This window comes from Trachinotus anak, unplaced genomic scaffold (genome assembly GCF_046630095.1).
Source record: "Trachinotus anak isolate AG129_WGS33_773 ecotype Australia unplaced genomic scaffold, CSIRO_AGI_Tana_v1 ptg000014l, whole genome shotgun sequence".
Lineage (NCBI taxonomy): Eukaryota > Metazoa > Chordata > Actinopteri > Carangiformes > Carangidae > Trachinotus > Trachinotus anak.
Genome location: NW_027273865.1, coordinates 14,771,668 through 14,792,465, shown reverse-complemented (window position 1 = coordinate 14,792,465; position 20,798 = coordinate 14,771,668). Strand labels below are relative to the sequence as shown.

General features: G+C 40.4%; 2 protein-coding genes across 5 annotated transcripts in view; one reads left to right on the top strand and one right to left on the bottom strand.

Annotated features, from left to right (window-relative positions):
- dscaml1 (Down syndrome cell adhesion molecule like 1) overlaps positions 1–15,651 on the top strand; it is a 98,204-nt gene extending 82,553 nt beyond the window's left edge. For 2 of the 3 annotated variants that reach the window (XM_071496604.1, XM_071496602.1), the window contains exons 22-35: positions 2,482–2,635; positions 4,110–4,227; positions 4,526–4,689; positions 4,880–4,978; positions 6,715–6,903; positions 7,773–7,901; positions 8,061–8,219; positions 8,361–8,516; positions 8,715–8,745; positions 8,878–8,996; positions 9,165–9,317; positions 9,641–9,835; positions 9,960–10,268; positions 10,572–15,651. In XM_071496604.1, the coding sequence (XP_071352705.1) occupies positions 2,482–2,635; positions 4,110–4,227; positions 4,526–4,689; positions 4,880–4,978; positions 6,715–6,903; positions 7,773–7,901; positions 8,061–8,219; positions 8,361–8,516; positions 8,715–8,745; positions 8,878–8,996; positions 9,165–9,317; positions 9,641–9,835; positions 9,960–10,268; positions 10,572–11,164 (2,568 nt within the window). In that variant the 3' untranslated portion in view covers positions 11,165–15,651. The remainder of the gene's footprint in view (positions 1–2,481; positions 2,636–4,109; positions 4,228–4,525; positions 4,690–4,879; positions 4,979–6,714; positions 6,904–7,772; positions 7,902–8,060; positions 8,220–8,360; positions 8,517–8,714; positions 8,746–8,877; positions 8,997–9,164; positions 9,318–9,640; positions 9,836–9,959; positions 10,269–10,571) is intronic. The other variant, XM_071496603.1, reaches the window with a different exon arrangement.
- A 1,154-nt stretch (positions 15,652–16,805) lies between these two features.
- On the bottom strand, positions 16,806–20,370 carry LOC139631935 (uncharacterized). Of its 2 annotated transcripts, none has more exons than XM_071496605.1 (4): positions 20,028–20,370; positions 19,255–19,368; positions 17,715–17,757; positions 16,806–17,520 (listed from the first exon to the last, which is right to left on the bottom strand). In XM_071496605.1, exons 1-4 carry the CDS (start codon positions 20,079–20,081, stop codon positions 17,321–17,323), a joined length of 411 nt encoding a protein of 136 aa, XP_071352706.1. In that variant the 5' UTR covers positions 20,082–20,370; the 3' UTR covers positions 16,806–17,320. The 2 variants fall into 2 exon arrangements, with proteins under 2 accessions (XP_071352706.1, XP_071352707.1); XM_071496606.1 differs by having other exon boundaries at positions 16,806–17,457; positions 20,028–20,358.
- Between the last annotated feature and the right edge of the window lie 428 nt (positions 20,371–20,798).

Genomic DNA, 20,798 nt, shown 5'->3' with positions numbered 1-20,798 from the left:
ACTTTTGTTCCTCTTTTCATTATCTCGCTCTATCGTTCCCCGGATCACCGCTATCTCCACGCCGGAGGAATATTTTAATATCCGTTACAGCAACACACACTCTGTCACTCCTCCCTCCCTTCCTCCCAACATCTACCCACCCACCCATCCACCCATCCATCCATCCATACATACATCCATCCATCCATCCCTTTGCCCCTACCACTTCCTGCAGTGGAGGGTATAGAGACAAATGTAGAGAGGGGAGAGAGCAGAAGAGCAGCAAGAAGACATTGATATACGTGAGAGTCAGGGGGAGAAATGCAGAGACGTTGTTGTTGATGTTAAACAGAGAGGGATATCGGTGGGTAAATGGAAGGAAAAGCAAGGAGTGGGCCCACACATGACAGGGAAATGAAGAGAGGGATGAAGAGCGATGGCAGGAGGAGAAGGGAAGGATGGCGCAGTGGGGTAAAGGATAGGCAGAGAGAAAAATACAGGAAGGACGGAGACAAGAGGAATGGATGATGAACAGGGAACACAGGGAAGTAATAAAAAGCCCAGTGGATTCCTCCATGACGGCCTGCTCATAAATGTGAAAAACAACAGGAATACTGGAATCTATTTGCCCAGAATAAACCATTCTGCAGACAACAACCCAGCAGGCGAGGACAGAGCTCAGCAACACTGCAGTGTACTGGTCTGCCACGTTTGCAGACTCTTCAAACCATTTGACACTTGTATCGCAGTCATTTCATCTGTGCACAAGCGCCTGTCAGTCAGAAATGTGAGTCAGTGTCAAACTGGTGGGGTGTAGTAAAACATGTGATTTAGACACCCACAGTGAATGTTAGGTGCTACCTTACAGTGCGTGTGTGTTAAATTTGTGATTGTGTTCCCTTTTTTCATATTCTTCTTTTCATAGTGAAGACCAGCAGCACAGTAACACAAGGTGTGTGTAGAAGTGTGTGTGTGTGTGTGTGTGTGTGTGTGTGTGTGTCTGTGTGTGTGTGTTTACCTGGGTGTTGGGGTACCGGAGGAGTAGATGAAGAGTAGGAGTCGAGGGAATAAAGGTATAATTGGTGGGTAGGTGAATAGTGACTGGCAGGCAGTAAAAAAGAGAGGTTCTGTGCTTGACTCTATGTGTGTGTGTGTGTGTGTGTGTGTGTGTGTGTGTCTGTCTGTCTGTCTGTCTGTGTCTGTGTCTGTGTCTGTGTATGTGTATGTGTCTGTGTCTGTGTCTGTGTATGTCTGTGTGTGTTTTGAAGGGACAGTGATGTGTATATGTCTAGACAGCAGACACATGACTGGGTTAAACACACTGCAATTACACATCCACCTCCAGGTCATGTATGCCACTGTATGTGTGTGTCAGTGTATTCGTGCATGCCTATTTGTGCTTGTTTGTGTGTGACCATTCCTCTTTCTCTGTCTGTTTATGTTCCTCTCCTCTCCTCTCCTCTCCTCTCCTCTCCTCTCCTCTCTTCTCCTCTCTTCTCCTCTCCTCTCCTCTCCTCTCCTCTCCTCTCCTCTCCTCTCTTCTCCTCTCTTCTCCTCTCCTCTCCTCTCCTCTCCCCTCTCCTCTCCTCTCCTCTCCTCTCCTCTCCTCTCCTCTCTTCTCCTCTCTTCTCCTCTCCTCTCCTCTCCTCTCCCCTCTCCTCTCCTCTCCTCTCCTCTCCTCTCTTCTCCTCTCCTCTCCTCTCCTCTCCTCTCCTCTCCTCTCCTCTCCTCTCCTCTCTGTCATTGTTGATGCCTGCAGTAGATAGGCCTCATTAGTGTGTGACTGTTCATGATATCTCTGACTGTCTCATTTGTCTGTCCCCCATTGTCTTCCTCTGTTTCATATCTCTGTTTGCCCTCCCTGAGGAGAACAGAGGAAGAGAGGGAGTGGGCTTTTTCCCCCTAACCCAACCCTCTCATCTCTCTCTCTCTGTCTCTCTCTCCCTCCCTACAGCTTCATCCTTCCACACAGTTTTGCCTTATCATAATATGCCCTAGAACCTCTGTACCCTCCAACCCATCCTCCTCTCTTTTCCTGTAGTACTGACTCAGAGAGAATACAGGGCTTGGTTCACATTAGAATGATGTTCACTCAGCCCTTCATATTACTCCTGCTGTAAAGTGACAAAATGATCTTGTCTTTGGCACCCCCCAGAATTGACTATGCGTTGCTTATAACATATGATACAATGCTGATTTTGCTACAAGAACAAAAAAAGGGAATTCTTTAATGTGTATTTTTTCATAATGTGTATTTTTTCATTCTTCTGAAAATATTGAAACTGTCTATATTTTAATGTGTTTTTTAAGTTTATTTTTGTTCATAGTGTTGCAAAATGTTGTGGTTATGTACCTGATATGTTCTGCTGCTTGTTTCTGCAAAACTTTACATGTGAAACTTCATCAGAAACAAGTATTTTAGCCTACCAGCAGGTTTGCTGATTGATTTACAAAGAAAAATACATTTTCCCGTAACATTTGCTTTCTGCCTTCTCTCCCTAGCTGCCCAGCGAGTATGAAGCCAATCCAGAGCTGCTTTTCTACCGGATCACCCACCTCAACCACCGGCAACAGTACCTGATCTGGGCTGCAGCCGTCACCACTGCAGGCCGCGGTAACTTCAGCGAGAAGGTCACTGTGGAGCCAGCAGCCAAGGGTGAGTCCCATGTAATGAGAGATATTGGGCATAATTTGATTCGAAAGAGAAAACCTGAAAAAGACATCCAGGTTACATTTAACCATTGTTTCCACAGCATTTAAAGGCGAAATGCGTTAATTTAACTCATCAAAGTCTCTCTACCCTTACCTAGACACCTAAAGGTCTTTTCACTTGCAAATCACCAAATGAGCTGTTGTTGGGCGGATGAGAAAAGAGTGTCTGTATTTTTTTCCTGAACTCTCTGGGTCTTTGTTTTTTCTGTCTCTCTCTGCATGCGCCATCTCTCTCTCAGGAACTGTTATGGCACTGCTACTGACAGCGTAGTATTCCTCTTCAAGCCTCTTATCGACAATGCCACAAACTAAAAATAACGTTTTTTAAAGGATGTTTTGCTCTACATCCCTTATGACTCTCGCGCTTATTCTGGCACTTGCTCTATACACCACATCCCTTTTCTGATTGTTTCTCCTTCCTTCCCTTCTGTTTCTTTGTTACTGCCTTTTTTGACTTTACAAAGGTGTACTATTGATTTCAGAGTTCAGAGGGCGCCAGATAAACTGCCCTCGACCAGGGATGTGATAAGAGGGCAGGACATTAGGTGAAGAGGAAAAAAAAGGGGGAGAGAAAAAGACACGACAGGAGCAGAGCAAGCGAATACACAAGACAATAGAGGGGCAGAGTGTTTAAGAAAATGAAGAGGGCAGTTAAATCAATAGGCTTTGGATTAAAAGACAGGAAGAATAAGGGAGTACGAATGAACAGAGTGCACTTCCCACCATGTTATCCTTTTCTTTTATCTATTCTGCTGGATGCAAAGGTTTTTGAGTGAGTGCCCGTATGGGTGGGTGCGTCAGCTGATCGACAGCTGTAAAAGGCAGTGTCCTCCAGGCTTGCCCACTCAATACTTCATTCAGCCTTAACATAAGTGCACTAGAGCGCAAGCATTAAGACGCCAAGCTTAAGCAAGAAAGAGAGAGAGAGAGAGAGAGAGAGAGAGAGAGAGAGAGAGAGAGAAAGGGCTTATTTACCTGAATGGATGTGAATTTTTTCATATCCTCTCCTCTGATTCTTTGTCCCTTCTTCCATATATCATTCTTCATCTATTCTTTGCTGGGCAATGTCACATTTAATCCAGATTTCTTTTCCGCCAGGTGTGAATCACAGGAAATACAATACACATGTCCTTCTAGTAAATGCTTATTGAAAGAATCCCAAATGGAAAACAAATCAATTTATGCGTTTCGTGTCAACCATCTCAATGTATTGATCAAAACATTCTGAAACAGCATTAGTTTAATAGGTTTGAAAATTGTTTATTTGACAATGGCAAGATAATCCGACTGGTGCATATTAATTAGGCTATTGCTCTTAATGCAAGTGTTAATGCAAGTAGCTCTAATGCTCTTTTTTTCAGTTTCTCTGCCTTTATACACCTTATTGTGTTTACATCCCTCTCTTCCTCCTCCACCAGCCCCAGCTAAAATCCTGTCATTTGGGGGGACTGTGACCACTCCTTGGATGAAAGAGGTTCGACTGCCCTGTAGCTCAGTAGGGGAACCAACACCTACAATAAAATGGACCAAAGACAGGTGAGAATCCATCCCAGAAATGTTATATATAGCTGAGTGTGCTGCTGTGACTCTTCTTGGAATGGATGAGTGTTAAAGTATCTGATATGGTTCAGCAAAAGGTCATTTTGTCAGTAATGCTCATATAAGCAGTGCATCTTTAGAAAGATACTCTACAGTTCTCTAACACAAACCTAGATCCTGACTGGAATGTAAACTTCACCATAATGTTAACGACATAAAAGCATTTTAAGATAATATGCAGTAAAAAAGGTCTTGCGATGTCTTCTCATGACTCTCTCCCTGTGATTTCTGTTAGTGAGGATACAGCCATCCCAGTGTCTCTAGATGGACAGCGTCTTATTCTGGCCAATGGGACATTAGTGCTTCGTTCTGTCAAAGCTGAAGATTCTGGTTACTACACCTGCACAGCCACCAACACCCTGGGCTTTGACACTATTATAGTCAACCTTTTGGTACAAGGTAGAAAAATTCCCTTCATGACACACTGCTAACACCGTGCCTGCTGGTCTTGCCTAAAATGAGAAATTCAGCATAGTGTTTTCATTTATAATAATTATATTTTTTCTCACTTAAAAAAGAAGAAACATTTTACTATAATACAATAAGCACAAGTATTATTGAGTGGTTTACTCTGCGTGTTCTTCCTCAGTCCCTCCAGACCAGCCTCGTCTAACTGTCTCCACCACCTCCACCTCTTCCATCACTCTGGCCTGGATACCAGGAGACAACGGAGGCAGCTCTATTAGAGGTAGGTAGCCCTGCACAATGAAGACATCTTTTCATCTGTCTTCCTGTATACTTACTTCTCTTTTTCCTTGTCTGTAGCTTATGTGTCTAAACGTGACACTATACAGGATTTTTTTTCAAGTCGAATGTGAATAAGTGAAAAAGATTTCCCTCTGACCTCTGATTGTAGTTTACCCTCTGTCTGTCTTTTCTCTCCATTTTACCTTTCACACTGTTAATGTTAGTTTATTGACTGGTGTCCCGATTTCCCTGTTAATTATGTGTCTGTTTGATTATCTGATTGCTGTTGATTTCTGTATGAAGAAGGATATGGTGTGTGTGCCTGAATGGCCATGCATCCAAACGTGATGTCAGTTCTTTTCTTTGTTCATGTTGTTTTGCCAGTATGAGGATGTTGCGGGGTTATCGGTCTGACTCCTTCTTGCTTTTTAAACCTATATGAGACTTATCAAGCAGCAGGATTGTGGTGATTTTGATGTAATGGCTGAACACACAACTGGATCCACAGAGTTTTTGTTACATATGTCATTAAAAAGAAATAGCTACAAAAAAGATCACATTTAAAAACAACTCCTTGATCCATTAGGTCAAGTTCAATTTAAAGCTGTCAAAAGTTGTAACAATATGATATTTTTGTCTTATTCATTTGGATCAGCACGCTGCCAGGAAAACCCAGAGAATGAGACTAATTTGCATGCATTAAATGCATGGAAGCAGGAAGTAATAAAAAAAATTGGGGCAGCTTTGCATTCAAATAATGATGGGCTACCAAATCAATATTTGTATACATCATCCACTCATACATCCATGAAGCCTATGTGTATATCTTGTATGTATACCAGAATGCCTGTCTGTCTGTGAAGCCATCTGCACAGTGTCAGCAGTAGGCAAAGCTGAAGTTTGCCATCAAGCATCTATTTTGCATCTGCAGCCTATTCCTTTTAGATAAAACATGTTAGCATGTTTTCATTTTTAAAAAAATGCCTTTTTGAAGCTTGTGTAGAAATAAGATGAAAATAAACAGATAAACAAATGAATGGAGCAAACAAATGAAGGTTAGAAATCCTGGAGTGACAATTGGAGTGAGTTTGTTATTGTGTTGTTCTGTCCTCTACTGTTCTCTCTGTTGTGTTCTGTGTTTTTCTCTTCTGTTCTGTGGCAGAGAGAGGGTGACTATAAAACTTATAAACAAACACTGCAGGATCTGCATGTTAACCCTTCTCATGTTTTTGACTCTATCGTACCATCTGTTAGAGAGAGAGGGAGAAACAAAGGATGGTACAAAGTGTACAGAGAAGCTCAGAGAGGGAGACATTCATATATACATAATTATTTACCAACAGAAGGAAAGAACAGACAGAGATGGAGGATTAGATGGAAAGTGTCTCAGAGCAGGAGGGAGTTGGCTCTCCAAGGCAGCTGATTATAAAAACAGTCACCATATTGCATGCGCTCATTTGCATAGATGCTCAGTCAGCGCCATCCCAGTCTTGGGGTTTGTAGGTAACTAATGGCAGCATGGAGGGAGCTGCTACACTGTCCTCCAACTGGGGCCTATCTGGGCCAGAGAAGTGCAGTCTGACACTGCCATCTAGTGGACAGTAAGGTACACATGTCATAAAGTTTGATTGGGATGGTACAAAAAGAGTTCTTCATCTTAACCATGAAAAAGAAAGAATTATGTAATTAAGCATAAATAATGATAATAAAATTGTGTCTTTCTTTGTGTGTTTACAGGGTTTGTGCTGCAATACTCTGTGGACAACACAGAGGAATGGAAAGATGTTTTCATCAGTTCTAGTGAGCGCTCTTTCAAACTGGAGAACCTGCGCTGTGGCACCTGGTATAAAGTAAAGCTGGCTGCGAAGAACAGCGTTGGAGCCGGACGCATCAGTGAGATCATCGAGGCAAAGACCCACGGGCGAGGTGAGAAGCGTGGAATGGAGGATAAAGGAAATTAGTGTGGGTGGATAAAGGTGAAAACAAATATACATAAAATACACATTTTCACAAAGGAGAAGTGAACATCACCTTTGTGAGATGAAATAGGTGTTGAGCGATAACGCACATTCCGAGTGACAGATTTCGCAGCCTAAAACTGTTTAGAAAATAGGCCACGTGTGAGACGTCTCTGTGGAGCAGCCCACGATTGGAGCTTGAAATATTTAGCATTCATCCAGCAATATTAAGAACATTAAGACCCACTAAAATTTGACCTTTCATATCAACACAGTTTTCAAATTGTAGATACAGAATGGTTCCCTGCTTTACATAAAGGATAACGCACCACCTCTTTGTGTGTCATTTTTTATTGTACTCACAATAGCTGATAGAGGGTTTCTGGTCACAGACAGTGTGTTGCTCTGGGTGCTTATAAATGCTCTACTTTGATGAAAGTTATAACTAAAGTCATTCATTGTTCAACAACACATTTACCTTCTTCACAATCTCAATGTTTGGATGAGAAAAAAAGGCCTGTGTTGTATCACAGATGACTTATTTTCTTGTATCAGTGATCAGCCTATGATGTCTTATATTTCTCAATCGCCTGTCTCCTGCACAACATATGTCATTTTTAATTATTTATTTATTTCATTTTTTCTCTGGTATTATTTTATTAGTATTCCATCTTTAATATTGTTTAACATGTTTTTATGTTAATTTTATGTCTTTTCATGTGATGCACTTGGTGCTGATTTCGTGTCAGAAAGGTGCTATTATGATTTTTATTTATTTATTTATTTTTTTAGTGATCTTAACAATAATTCATGATGCTGCTGTTTCTTCTTTTACAGAACCCCAGTTCAATAAGGACCAGCCGGTCTTCACCCACATTAACTCCAGCCACGCCCGCCTCAACCTGCAGGGTTGGGCCAGTGGAGGCTGTCCAATCAGCGCTGTCACACTAGAGTTTAGACCAAAAGGTGGGTTACCGCTTTTTCAATTTGCAGTGGTTGGTAACAAATCAAATAGAAAAAATGATGATACCTAGTTAAATCAAGCGTGTGAAACAAAGAAATGTATTGCTATTACTCAAGTAACTTTCCATCTCGATTAGACATGACGTTTCTAATTTGTTGCAGGTACATGGACGTGGCAGAGTGTACGAACCAATGCCACCACAGATGTGTTCCTGGCTGAGCTGCGTGAGGCCACCTGGTATGAGTTGAAGATGAAAGCGTGCAACAGCGCTGGCTGTGGCAACCAAAGCTCCCAGTTTGCAACACTGGACTATGATGGTAGTGAGTAAAGAACTCTTTGTTTGTCATTTGGATAAAATGCTAGTTTTTTCTACTTTAATAAGAAATTCATTAAACTGGGTACCTTGAAATATTGTTGTGAAAAGGCAGTCACTAATCTCTTCTTGTCCTGGGTTTGTGCAGGCACAATCCCACCAATCAAATCCCCCCTGGAAAAGAACGATGATGTCAAGAAGCTGTTTTCTATTGGCTGTCCTGTGATCCTGGTCACTCTGGGTGTTGCGCTACTCTTCATCATTCGCAAGAAACGCAAAGAAAAAAGGCTGAAAAGACTAAGAGGTGAGAGTGGAAGTAAAAGGAGAGGAGACAAATGGTGGCAATGAACTGGCAAGAAGAACAAAGCAGTCTTCAGAGAGATTCCTGAAGCAGAAGCAGACTTCAGAGAGAATCTTGAATGTAGTCTCTAGAGTTGCTTTTGTTTTAAAAGATTGATTTGTGTGTCAGGAAAAAATAATTTATGTTCTCTGCTCTCTATAGATGCCAAAAGCCTGGCAGAGATGCTGATCAGGTAAGACAGCTACTTTCAATCCCTCTCTAAAAATTATTTAGTGTATCTCAAAATCCATTTCGCAAATCCACATTTAAATATCTCAAAACCGTGAATGTTTGTGTGCGTGCTTGTCTTGTATCTCTGGATTAGTAAAAACAACCGCAGCTTTGACACCCCAGTGAAGGGCCCTCCTCAGGGCCCACGGTTACACATCGACATCCCCAGAGTGCAGCTGCTCATTGAGGACAAAGAAGGCATCAAGCAAATCGGTGAGAGGAAGAGTTTGTGTGTGTTCACATGTCTGTGAATGAGTGTCGGATCAAATGATTTATAAGTCAAATGTGTTATGAACACTGGAAGGCATTAGACTTTTATTTGTCAGTTCTTTCAGCCTGCAGTAGGTATTTTTCTGTAACGTCCATTCTGTCTCTTACCAGGTGAGGACAAGGCCACTATCCCTGTGACAGACACGGAGTTCAACCAAACCGGGAACCCTCAGAGCTTCTGCACAGGTGTATCTGTTCATCACCCTGCCCTCATCCAGAACACCGGTCCTTTGATTGACATGTCAGACATCAGACCCGGAACCAGTAAGTGTTCTCTCTCTCTCTCTCTCTCTCTCTCTCTCTCTCTCTCTCTCTCCGATTTTGTCAGTAACGGTTTAAACTAACTGAAGCAGTATTGTTTCTTTATAGATCACAGTACAGTAGGCACATGGTGTGAACATAAGCAGTGTAAAGTTCCTGCATTTAAATTTCTTTCCTTTATTTTTTGACCAAATTCCAGGAATTCTCAGTCTGATCGCCTTTTGCATTTTTCTCTCAACCTGTTAAAATCCACTGTGGCTTAAGCCTGATGTTTTGCCTCTGCACATATTCGCATCCTTCATATTTCTTCGTCCATTTACCATCAGACCCAGTGTCGAGGAAGAGTGTGAAGTCAGCCCACAGCATCAGGAATCGCTACTCCAGTCAGTGGACTCTGACCAAGTGTCAGGCCTCCACGCCAGCCCGCACTCTCACCTCAGACTGGCGCACAGTTGGCTCCCAGCATGGCATCACTGTCACAGAGAGTGACAGCTACAGTGCCAGCCTCTCACAGGACACAGGTTGGCACATGGGTGAAATGACACTTACAGCCATTAGTATGCACATTTAACACAGGCCTTTTTTTTTTCAAATGTGGAGGATAAAACGTGCTCACCTTCATTTTCTTTCCTCTGTCTTCCAAAGATAAGGGTCGCAACAGCATGGTGTCGACTGAGAGCGCCTCCTCTACCTACGAGGAGTTGGCAAGGGCATATGAGCATGCCAAGCTGGAGGAACATCTGCAACATGCCAAATTTGAGATTACAGAATGCTTTATCTCTGATAGCTCGTCTGACCAGATGACGACAGGTACCAATGACAATGCAGACAGCATGACATCCATGAGCACACCATCAGAGCCTGGTATCTGCCGTTTCACTGCCTCACCGCCCAAACCCCAGGACTATGACCGTGGCAAGAATGTAGCTGTGCCCATTCCACATCGCGCCAAGAGTGAGTGGTTTTTTTAATATTATTTTTCACCAAGTAAATATCTAATCTACAAATGCTGAAAAAGAATATGTACTACTAAGTTTACAAGGGAGGTAAGATTTCTGTATGATGGGTAATATGTACATAATGTACAAAAATAACAGTGATAAAAATAACAGTGCCAGATAAGTCCCATGCAGTCAGCGGTTTTGATAAATACACTGTGAAAATATTCATAGTTTGCAGCTCTATGAATATTACTTTACACTGAATAGGCTTTAGCAGGCTATGTTAGTCACATTAAATTCCACTTTTCCCCTCTAGGTGACTACTGCAACCTACCCCTCTACATGAAGTCAGATCCCTTCTTCCGAAAGCAGTCGGAGCATCATGACCCATGTCCAGTGGTTCCACCCCGTGAAGCCTCCATTCGTGGCCTGGCCCAGCGGGCATACCACACCCAGGGCCGTCATGTGACTATGGACTCTGCAAAGCAGCAGGCCCTAACCATGGGCCACTCTGGCCTGTCCAACCTCACTTCCTCCGGGGCTTCCTCTGGAGGAGCAACAGGAGGCGGTGGTGGAGGTAGTGGGAGTGGAGGGGCATCTGCTAGCTCTAGCAGCTCTACACTTCCCCAGAGGACTCTCACCATGCCCGGTTCTTCTGCCTCAGTGGCCCAGAATGCAGCGGCAGCTGCTGCTGCTACTGCTGCAGCTGCTGGAGCATCATCATCCTCCGGTGGAGGTGGGGTAGCAGGGGCCACAGGAGGGACCCCTGGAGGTGCCTCCTCATCCTCCTCCAAGATGGGAGGATCCAGAGACTCTCTCCTGGAGAGCAGCTCCTCGGGCTTAGGCAGACTACAGAAGCAGAGGGATGGAGGGGCAGGGGCCTACTCCAAGTCCTACACACTGGTGTAGCCTGCCATCACTGCGGCCTGTCACTGTAACTCTTTATAGAATGCTGGTCAAGCCGGCGCTTGCCTGGAGCCTCGATGGAAAAGTGGGGTGAGGAACATACACATGCACAGCTGACCCGTCAGTGCCTGTGCTGTGCCAGGCTGCAGGGGGCTGGTTGGGTTCCCATCGACACTACTGTATGAAGGGGTCAGAGTTGGGTCTTCACAGCACAGGGGTTTGCCTTTCTTTCTGCCTGATTGCTTTCTATTATTATTGTGTCATCTTTCTCTATCTCCTTTTTCATCACCCTGGAAACCACTTGCCAAAACATAAATGATTTATCTGTTCACTTTATATTTTCATTTTCTGGTAAGGACACTGTACTTATGCACAAAATGCTTTCCACGTGCACTGTCTTGTCTTCTGGATCAAGACAGTCATAGAATGAACCAGGTTGCTTGAGTTTCACACAGATGTGTGTTGAGGTTTTTAGGTTTTTAAATATGTTTCTTTTCTGGTCTCTGATGGAAGAAGAGCTCATATCACAGCATTGTGCCATGGCAGGATGCTTTTACTGTATGCATAAACCACCAAATCTTGGTGTTACACTGGCTCTGAGAGGTTACTCCATCATGGATTCATACATTAGAGGCAGTGGAAGGACTGTCGTCTCAATACCAGTTTTGAGATATGGGGAATTTTCTTATACATGCAATGGATGACACAGCGCAATGGTCTTAATGGATGCTTTTATAAACAGACTCAAAGCAGAGGAGATAAAAAAAAAAAAAAAAATGTCAAGCATCGGCAAGTGAAAGATGAATCCAAACCTTTTCAGTTTTTCTTTTTCTTTTTATGATGATGGAAATATAATCTCATGTGCACTAAGAAAAAGTTAGAATGGATCCAAGTAACAGAAACCTTCACAAGCCTGCGTGTGTGCGTGTGGGTGTATATGTGTAAATATATATATGTATACATGTGGCAGGCACACACCAACAGTGGACCTTTTAAAAATCAATCTGTATGCTGACCTCTCGGGCAGACGTCTGTGTCAAAACTGAACCCCCTCCCCCCCATTGTTCATTTTGTACCTGTGAGAGGGGATTCGGGGACAGTAGCGATGATGATGCCTGAAAGATGTAAACGCTATGATCCTGATTTGGTCCAGCATTTTGAACTTTGTTTTGCTAAGTGTGATTGAGCTTAGGAAATGAGAAATACTGAAGAGGAAGTGGGTTCAAAAGAGAGTGATTCCAGATAATAAGAAAGAGTTCATTTCCGTCTCTTTTTCTCTCTTTCATGCCCTCAGAACAAAGAAGGAAGAGACCCTTTTATGATTCATCATGGTGCCACAATACCATTATTCTTTTGTTTAACTCATTTTACCTTTACCTTTATCCCTTCCTATCCTTCCCTACCTTTCACCTGTACCCACCCAGTCCCCCATCATATCCATACAGTGTCACTGTGACCTACTGCTAGCATACAGGCTAGTTAAAAATACAGACTGACTGAGAGAAGAGGTCTAATATGCACAGACAGGCAGAAATGCTGTTTGACATTCAATGACAACTTGAATAGAGAAACAAGTTGAAAACATACAGCAAATTTATAGAGATGTATACAAGAAAAATCTTATTTGTATGAAGTGATCTTGAATTTATGAACGGACAATGACTTTGAGATTATAGATAGAGAGATCAAGTGTTAATAGAATTTGCAGTTGTGTTAGGGAAACGGGGAGGGGGTTACATAGCAGAGAGATACCATTTTTCTTGAAAAATAAGTGGTCTTCAAAACTAAAAGATGTGTTTTCAAGTCCCTCCACCTCACTGAAATTGATTTTAGCTTTATGAATAGTACTGTATCTGTTAATTTTTTTTTCTTTTCCCATTTCTTCTCCCAAAGCTTAATCCCATAACAAAGATCGTTCCAAAAAAAGAGTTGCTCCAAATGTTTTGCAATGGTAAAACGTAACATCAGGGCTCTCGCAATAGAAAAAATAAAAAGATATGATATATGTTTGTTTTCAAAAGTATGTACATATATATTTCTATTCAAATATATAGCAAATATATGAATATTGAAAAAAGCAGAGAAATATAGAAGCCGTTCTAATTGAAAATATATATAAAAGATCACAAGACAATCGCTCAGAGTGAGAAACTGCAAGAAGGAAGGAAGAAAAAGAAGAGGGAGGTTTAAACGGGTAGCACATCCATGGACCGGAGATCTCGGAAAGAAAGGAGGTGGTGTGAAAGAAAGTTAAATGGTGAAATGGAGGTTTGAGGAATGATACGATGACCCCCCCTTGTGATTTTGTAAATGTTCTAGCTGCAGCGCCTGTGCAGCAGGTAAGCGGCTGAAAGGACAAGCACAGTAGAGTCAAGTTATAGTGTGAGATTGTGTCGCTGGTTAACTGTGGTCTATGGCTCAGTGCAGAAAGTGTGGTGTTGAAAAAGAAAACAGTAAAACAAGGACAGCCTATACAGTAAGTGAGCCTATTGTAATATGTTGTATTGTACCTTCCAAAGGTGTGTTCACAAACTCAATGCCATTACCTGACTATAGTTAATGAAGACAAACAGACCAACAAGTATTTCTGTTTCTTATCTGTGTCATAGCAAGTCCTCCCCAAAGTCCAGGACTGCAGGCCAATAACATACCACACAGTAAAACTACTCATAAAAGTATTCACATTCCCCTTTATTTTAACACTACACAGGAGAGACATGAATTTTGCTTTCCACTGTCAATGGTTATGACGCTTTTCAGTTTGGCCTTTATGTTTCAAGTTATGCAAAAACTTGTTTTCAAAAAACACGAGTTAGGGAATGGGGCTACCTGTTTTAGCAACCAAAACAAGAGGCCTCCTGACTCCAGTTGTATGGATATTGGATGGAGTGATGAAAAAAACTCCTATTCAACCTGCTTTCCCCAGTTCTTCAGTGAAGTTGCTTCTACTGTAAAACACTGATCTGCTGTCAGTTTGTTCAAAGTAAATGTAATGTCTGTCTTTAAGGAAATTTCCACCCTGATACTTTTACAGTTACTATCATCAATATGTAATGTTTAATGTATTCCAGGAGTTATTTTTCCTCATTAAGTGTAATATATAGTTTGTTGTATTCAAGTACTTTGGGGAGTGATGTGGGCCTTTTTTTGTCCTCTTAGGCATGACATATGCTTCAGGTGGACATAAATAATAAGAGATGTAGACCCTTTCTGGTCTAATTAAAAATTATATGTGACTGTAAAATCTGTTATTGTATTAAAATCTAAAATTGACTAGTTGCTTTCAAGGCAAACGCAAACCATATTGCTACAGCAATGAAATTTCTAACCATGTAATTAATCATCAAGTATTTATTGACTTTGTGAAGAATGCATGAATAATGTATAGCACTAATGCATCAAATATAATGTATAATAACATAATATTATACATTTCTATTTGTGTTCTTACACTATTTTAGCAGCAGAGAATCTGACAAAAAGAAAATCAATATTGTACTTAAAAGACTCAAACTCACATCAGCATTTTACAGTACAGTTATATTTTTTTCTCATTGAATATTATAGCAGCAGCTTAACATTTGAATATTGGTCTGCATTGTTGTGATGAGTTACAGTGTTTTAGTGATGGGTTAGTGGTTGGGTGGATTTTTCCTTGAAGTGCAACAACATACTTTCAAACTGACTCTGTGTGTGTTCGTAAAGCCAACTTCACATGTGATATTTCCCCAACCTTTTCCACATCTGCCCAACCAATCAGATCTCCCCCTTTCACTGTACCCTTTTGTCCACCTATACAACATGATTTCTACTCCATACTAGAAGATTTGTGTACATAGGAAAGTGTTTTGTATAAATGAGTACTATTTTCGACATCTTCACTAGAAACCAGGGCACAATGTAAACTCTGAACTGAAGTTATTGTAATGAAACAGAAGAGGACTTAATGAAAAAACTATAGAATTATACACACACTGCTTTATCTTGATTTATGGACCAGTTGAAACATGCCAGAGTGGACCATGCATAGTTAACATTATTGATTTCTTCTTTTACAGGACATTTGGTTGCATTGTCTCCTTTTGAATTAGTTTTTTTTTTCTTTTTTCTTTTTTTTTTTTTTTTTTAATGTTTTTTGGTTTCCTTCTCTTTTTTTTTTTACTTTGTCACTGGTTGCTTGATTTAGAGTTTGCCTTTTTTTTTCTTTATTATTCCACTTTTTGGGGGAGGACAGCAGCATTGCATGTTCTGAAAATTTTGCTGGTTATAAAAGAAAAAAGGGAAATGGTGAATTGAACAATTTAAAAGGGGGTTAATTAAAACATTTTAAAAATGCAGAGGTTGTTCCTTAAACTTTTATGGGGAAATGTTGCTTCAATTTGCAATTGCTTGTGTTTAACTCTACATTTTCTTTTCTATGAAAACAAACAAAAACAGAAAAACAGTACTCAACACCTTGTGCAATAAAGCTATCTTTTTATGAACTGTGATGATATTGTTCATTCTTTCAGAACCATGGAGCATTTGAGATTTGAGAGACTGTTTTTAAGATCCACAGAACTCTCTGTGAAGAATGGCTTATAGGGACTATTTCTTCTGGTAGAAGGAAGTTCAAATGAAAAATGCTATCATTTATGTGAATTTCAGAGTAATGTGAAAAAAACAAACAAACTGAATTTGTAAATGATTATTATATATATTATATTATATGATTTGATTATTCAACACTGTGAGCAGCACAAGTTGCATTCAATTCACATCCATTGCATTAGGGTGGAGGCAGAAAACAAAGGGTTATCTCAAAACCTCGACAAACTAAACCTAAAGTATCCGCATGTGATACCACAAGAAGTGAGTATAATGTTTTTTTATGTTTGTTTTTTTATTGAAATTTGAATGAGCCAACTGTTTGACACACATAGATTTAATCTCATGTCGAACTACTGAATTCTGCACATAACCTAAATACGTTTACCCTCAGTGCTGACTGATAGTAATATAACAAAAAACAACTTTAATAGCTGCTTGTGAGCTTAAACCTCTTGTGTTTAAAAATTAAGATTATTTGAAAGTAATTGTTTGAATAAATACAGACCATGAAATTGTACAGCACAACCATTACATTGTGATAGTTTTCCAATACATTTTAGAAATTTTGCTTAATATTGTTAAATGTTATATCATCCTGCTTCCCTTGTCCTCTTAGTTTTAATTTCTAAATGTCTCCAAATGTCTGTTTTTTAATTTTGCAATTATAGTTTTCAAAATCTTCTCCTTCTTTGTCTCTCATTCAAGACAAACAGGGCAAAGCCATTTATGTGATGTTGCTTTGTTCTGAATGAATTGACAGCCCAATAATTATTTTGATTACTTTGATTGGTTTTGTTGGTTATTTCTTCTGTATTTATTCACATGGATATTCAATGGTTTAATTATTTGTTTAATCCGAACATGTGAGGTTTCCATTCAGACCTATAAAATTATTAATGTATTCCTTGAAAAAGAAAAAAAAATCCTGCATAGAAGCTTTCAAGGCTGTAATTGCATTATGGATGAACCACATCTTTAGGTGGTTCATTTATCATGTGAATCAGAACCTGATCAAAACACTAGAGGGCAACATGCTGCAAGGAAACGCAATACAGACTGTCAGAGGAGTTTATTGAAATGGGTTGGTCAAAATTTAACAGTTTGTTTTTGAAAGATCAACAATGTTGACAAATTATTTCATTATTCTTTTTCCATATTTATATACTCAAAAGACTGGTCACACATAAATTACAGCATACTCACAGTCACTCACACACTGTCACAGTCAGTCTGTCATCACAGCACATCAAAACTCACATTCATTCAGATGTAGAGTAGGTATTCATATATGTTATTCACATAGAATTTTAAATTGGGTATTACAAGCAGTTGTTTATGATATAGGCTATTACTGTATATCATTGTTTATACTGTGTCACTAATCCAGGAGCTCTACTAAGCGTTTATCATACAGTTTGAATGTATGTATATTTGCATATGTGTGTACATATGCATTTGTGCATTTCATCATAGAGTTCATCCCTCCTTTGGTGAATCGACATATGTCCCACCTGCTTCCTGTTGTCTCTCAGGCTTGCTGCACCTGTGCCACCATCCTTCTTTGTCCATCTACTTGCCGTTCTTGTGTTTCTTCTGTTGGAACTTCCTGAAATGGGTCTGGATGGTAGCAGCGGCCTTCTCAACTTCAACAGGGCTGAGTGGAGGAACAGCGGGAGTGATGCACGTCCCATTGCTGGTTTTGGAGTCTGAGCACGACAGGACACAGGGTATAGCCAGAGAGGCAGAGGCAATAGCCATGGAGACATAGTCTGTAGCAATGATTGAGTTCAAACACATTGTGTACATATTAGCCTGGATACAAGCAGGCTATTTTTCTGATTTAAGTTTGAGTCAGTTGGATTTGACACTTGGTTAGAATCAAACCCGAGTGGTAACTTTTAGTTGACCATTATTATGGCAGAAAAATAGCCAGCATTTAAGTTAAATTGGCATTTTTACTTACTCTTTCTATACACGCCTATGCTGTTTCTCCTGAGCCCATCAAACTGTAAATAAAACAGAACACCTGTGTGTTAGACAACACATTTAAACTGATACGCACACTGACGCACAGAGGTGAAAAAAAGTATCATTGGTGAGGATTGTGCAAAAGATACCAGTCAGGTATGGTAATTATCAATGGTACAATCTTATCTGGAATTTAGCTGAAGCATTGTTCACATACCACAATTAAAACACATGACACAACAGATTGTCACACCGGTGCCTTCTTGAATTCTTCTACTCAACTGTACAAAATATGCAGCGCTCAGGGACTGAGTGTGCAATGTACTGTACATGTGTGACAGCACCTGTGTGTGTGTCCTTTCTATCTGCAGTTAGAATAATGACCTCAAACACAAATCCCCTTGATTGGGATTACAGCTCAAGCAGAGTAGTGGCAGGGAAACCACAGGCTGAGGACTGGGCCAGCTTAGTCTGCTTGCACGTCAGTGTGGCCTGCAGTCACACCCACACATTACCTCCATGACCTCATCAGTCAGGTCTACTCTCTCCGTCTACCAAAGAATTTAATATGAATTTGACCTGTGGCCAGTCTACGACACAAAACATCTGTCTTCATCTCTCTCTTTATTTATATTTTTTCCCTTCTCCCAGCTTTCATCACAGATGTTATTTTGTAGGCTGTCCTCTCACTTTCCAAAGCTCTTCTTCCTCTTGCCTTTCTTTGTCTGTTTATTCACCAGAGTCTTTATGAAGATCTACACCAGAGGCAACTTTCAAGCCAGTTACCTCAAACTATGAAAAAGGCACAAACAATCCACTAACAGGTGAACTACAGTTTTTATGTGCACTTTCACCTGGACTGAAATATGCTTCTTTATTCAGGAATCCATAGTGAAAGCCTGAAGAATATCCAAATAACTGCAAGCTATGTCAGTGTTGATCTCTGTGTGTACAACAATTTATTAATTCACTAAGGGTCAAAAGGTCATTGCTTAAGTGAGTCTGATGCAAAACTCAACTTTATTATATTATTATTATTATTATTATTATCATTATACATTATTTGGCTGATGTTGTTTTAGTTCAGAGGTACCAAAAGTCATTTCTGTCTTGTAAATCATATTTCTCTGCTTTCCTCTGCAGTCCTCCTTTGAGACACCATACGCAAGCATATGACATGTGACCAGCTTAAATGCTCACACGCTGAGTCAAGCTTGACTGCTGAACTTTCCACATGGTCTCTCTGTCCATTACAAATCAGAAGATTAGAAAAGCTAATTTACGAGCAAAAATTCCAGCCACACTGTCAGGGGAACTCCGAATAAAGGAAATACTTGTCTCTGCTTCCTCAAAATCAACCTATCGTGAAACGAAACCCTGAGGGGACCCCAGTGGAGTTATTTCATGTCTAAAGAGGATGTGGTTAGAGTGGATGACTCAGTTGTGTGTACAGTGAATGCTCATTGTATTACCTATAAGGAATCAATTGTCAAAGTGTGCGACAGCAACTTTACTGAGATCTCATTACAACCTACCTCTTCTGCTTTGCTGGTCCTCCGACTGTGTGACACTGAGTGAACCTGCCAAGGCAAAGGCTGGGACACCATGTAAGGTAAAGGGTCCTGTTGCCGTGCAAAGCGTACCCCTATCTGAAAGAGAAAAAGGAGAATGTGTGGATTGAATGGTGACACATAAGCAATGTCATACTGTAGGTGTGAAGTCCTGTTTTTCTTTGAATACCTCTCTCCCCACATGTCAGATTTCCTTTGAAAGAACTGTAAAAAAACATTAACTTTTTAGCACAGTATGGTCTACTGAGGCGATTTGGTGGTAAATTATCTGACATTTCACTGCTGGACTGGTTAACATTCTTTTTTAGAAACATGAGGATTGGATGTTACATAATAAGCAGAGAAGAATAAGAAAGCTGCAGATTTAAAATGCTGTCAATATAAACCTGGTTTATATTTGACTCTGACAACATGTTTTAAATCACACTAATCACATTCTGATACTGTCCTTCTGATAAACTCGATTTGTATTTGACATTGACAGGCTGCTGGGTGAGGAAACCACAATGTTAATGTTCCAGTTAAAACGCAACACTTTACCCTTGAGTGTATTTCTTCAAATATGAAAACATTCTTTATAGCTGATATATAAGAATGTTTTAATCTTAGAGAAATTTTAAAGTAAACAGGACATAAGCATAACACACTTAATAAATGTTAAATTTCCAAAATAATAATTAATACTATTCTTATTTCCACTCTTATTTCAGTGCTATCTGTCCTTATAATCATCTTACCGATTCTACGACTCTGACCATCATGTACATGGCTGTTAGCATGGTGATCAACATCTTGACCACTGTTCCTTTGGTGTCTCTATTAATCCTTAATGTTCTCCTGGTGTTCTCCTGGTTTTTCAATTGCTTTCCTCAGTCCTGCCGATGGAAAGATAAGTCCACACAGGAACAGCAATCAGGAATGCACTGAAGGGCTGCTCAGGGGAAGGACAATTGGACGCACGCTGTGGAGTATGTCCACTCACACAGGTTGCTCAGGTGCACACAAACACACACTCTCACGTACACAGACATGCACACACGCATACATGCATGCACTTCATTCCCTGCAGTCTCTGACACACGAGGGTAAGACTGCTAAAGAGCTTTGCAGGACAGAAATAGAGAAGCAGTAATCTTTTCTTCTGCAAAACACTTATCCCTCAGGTGTGCTTCCACCTCTCCCTCAGCTGAGGCGGATCAGGATTTATTCAGACATGCAGGACTAAGAAAGAGAATAAACTTTATAATTTGTTTTGCATATAATTTTATTCTTCTTTGTGTGTGGAGAATAAAATTATATTTGTGTTGTATTCCTATTATGCATGTTCATATGAATCAGGGAGAAGGTCCCAGGTACATCTTTCTATTAAGGTTACCTTGATGAAGTGTTTATAAGTTGTAACATTTTTAAATCATTTACTTATGCTTTATCAATTATTTATAAGCTGTTAACAATGACAAATTAAGAGTAGCCTGTTTGTTAAAAATCCTAATAACTTATAACTCATA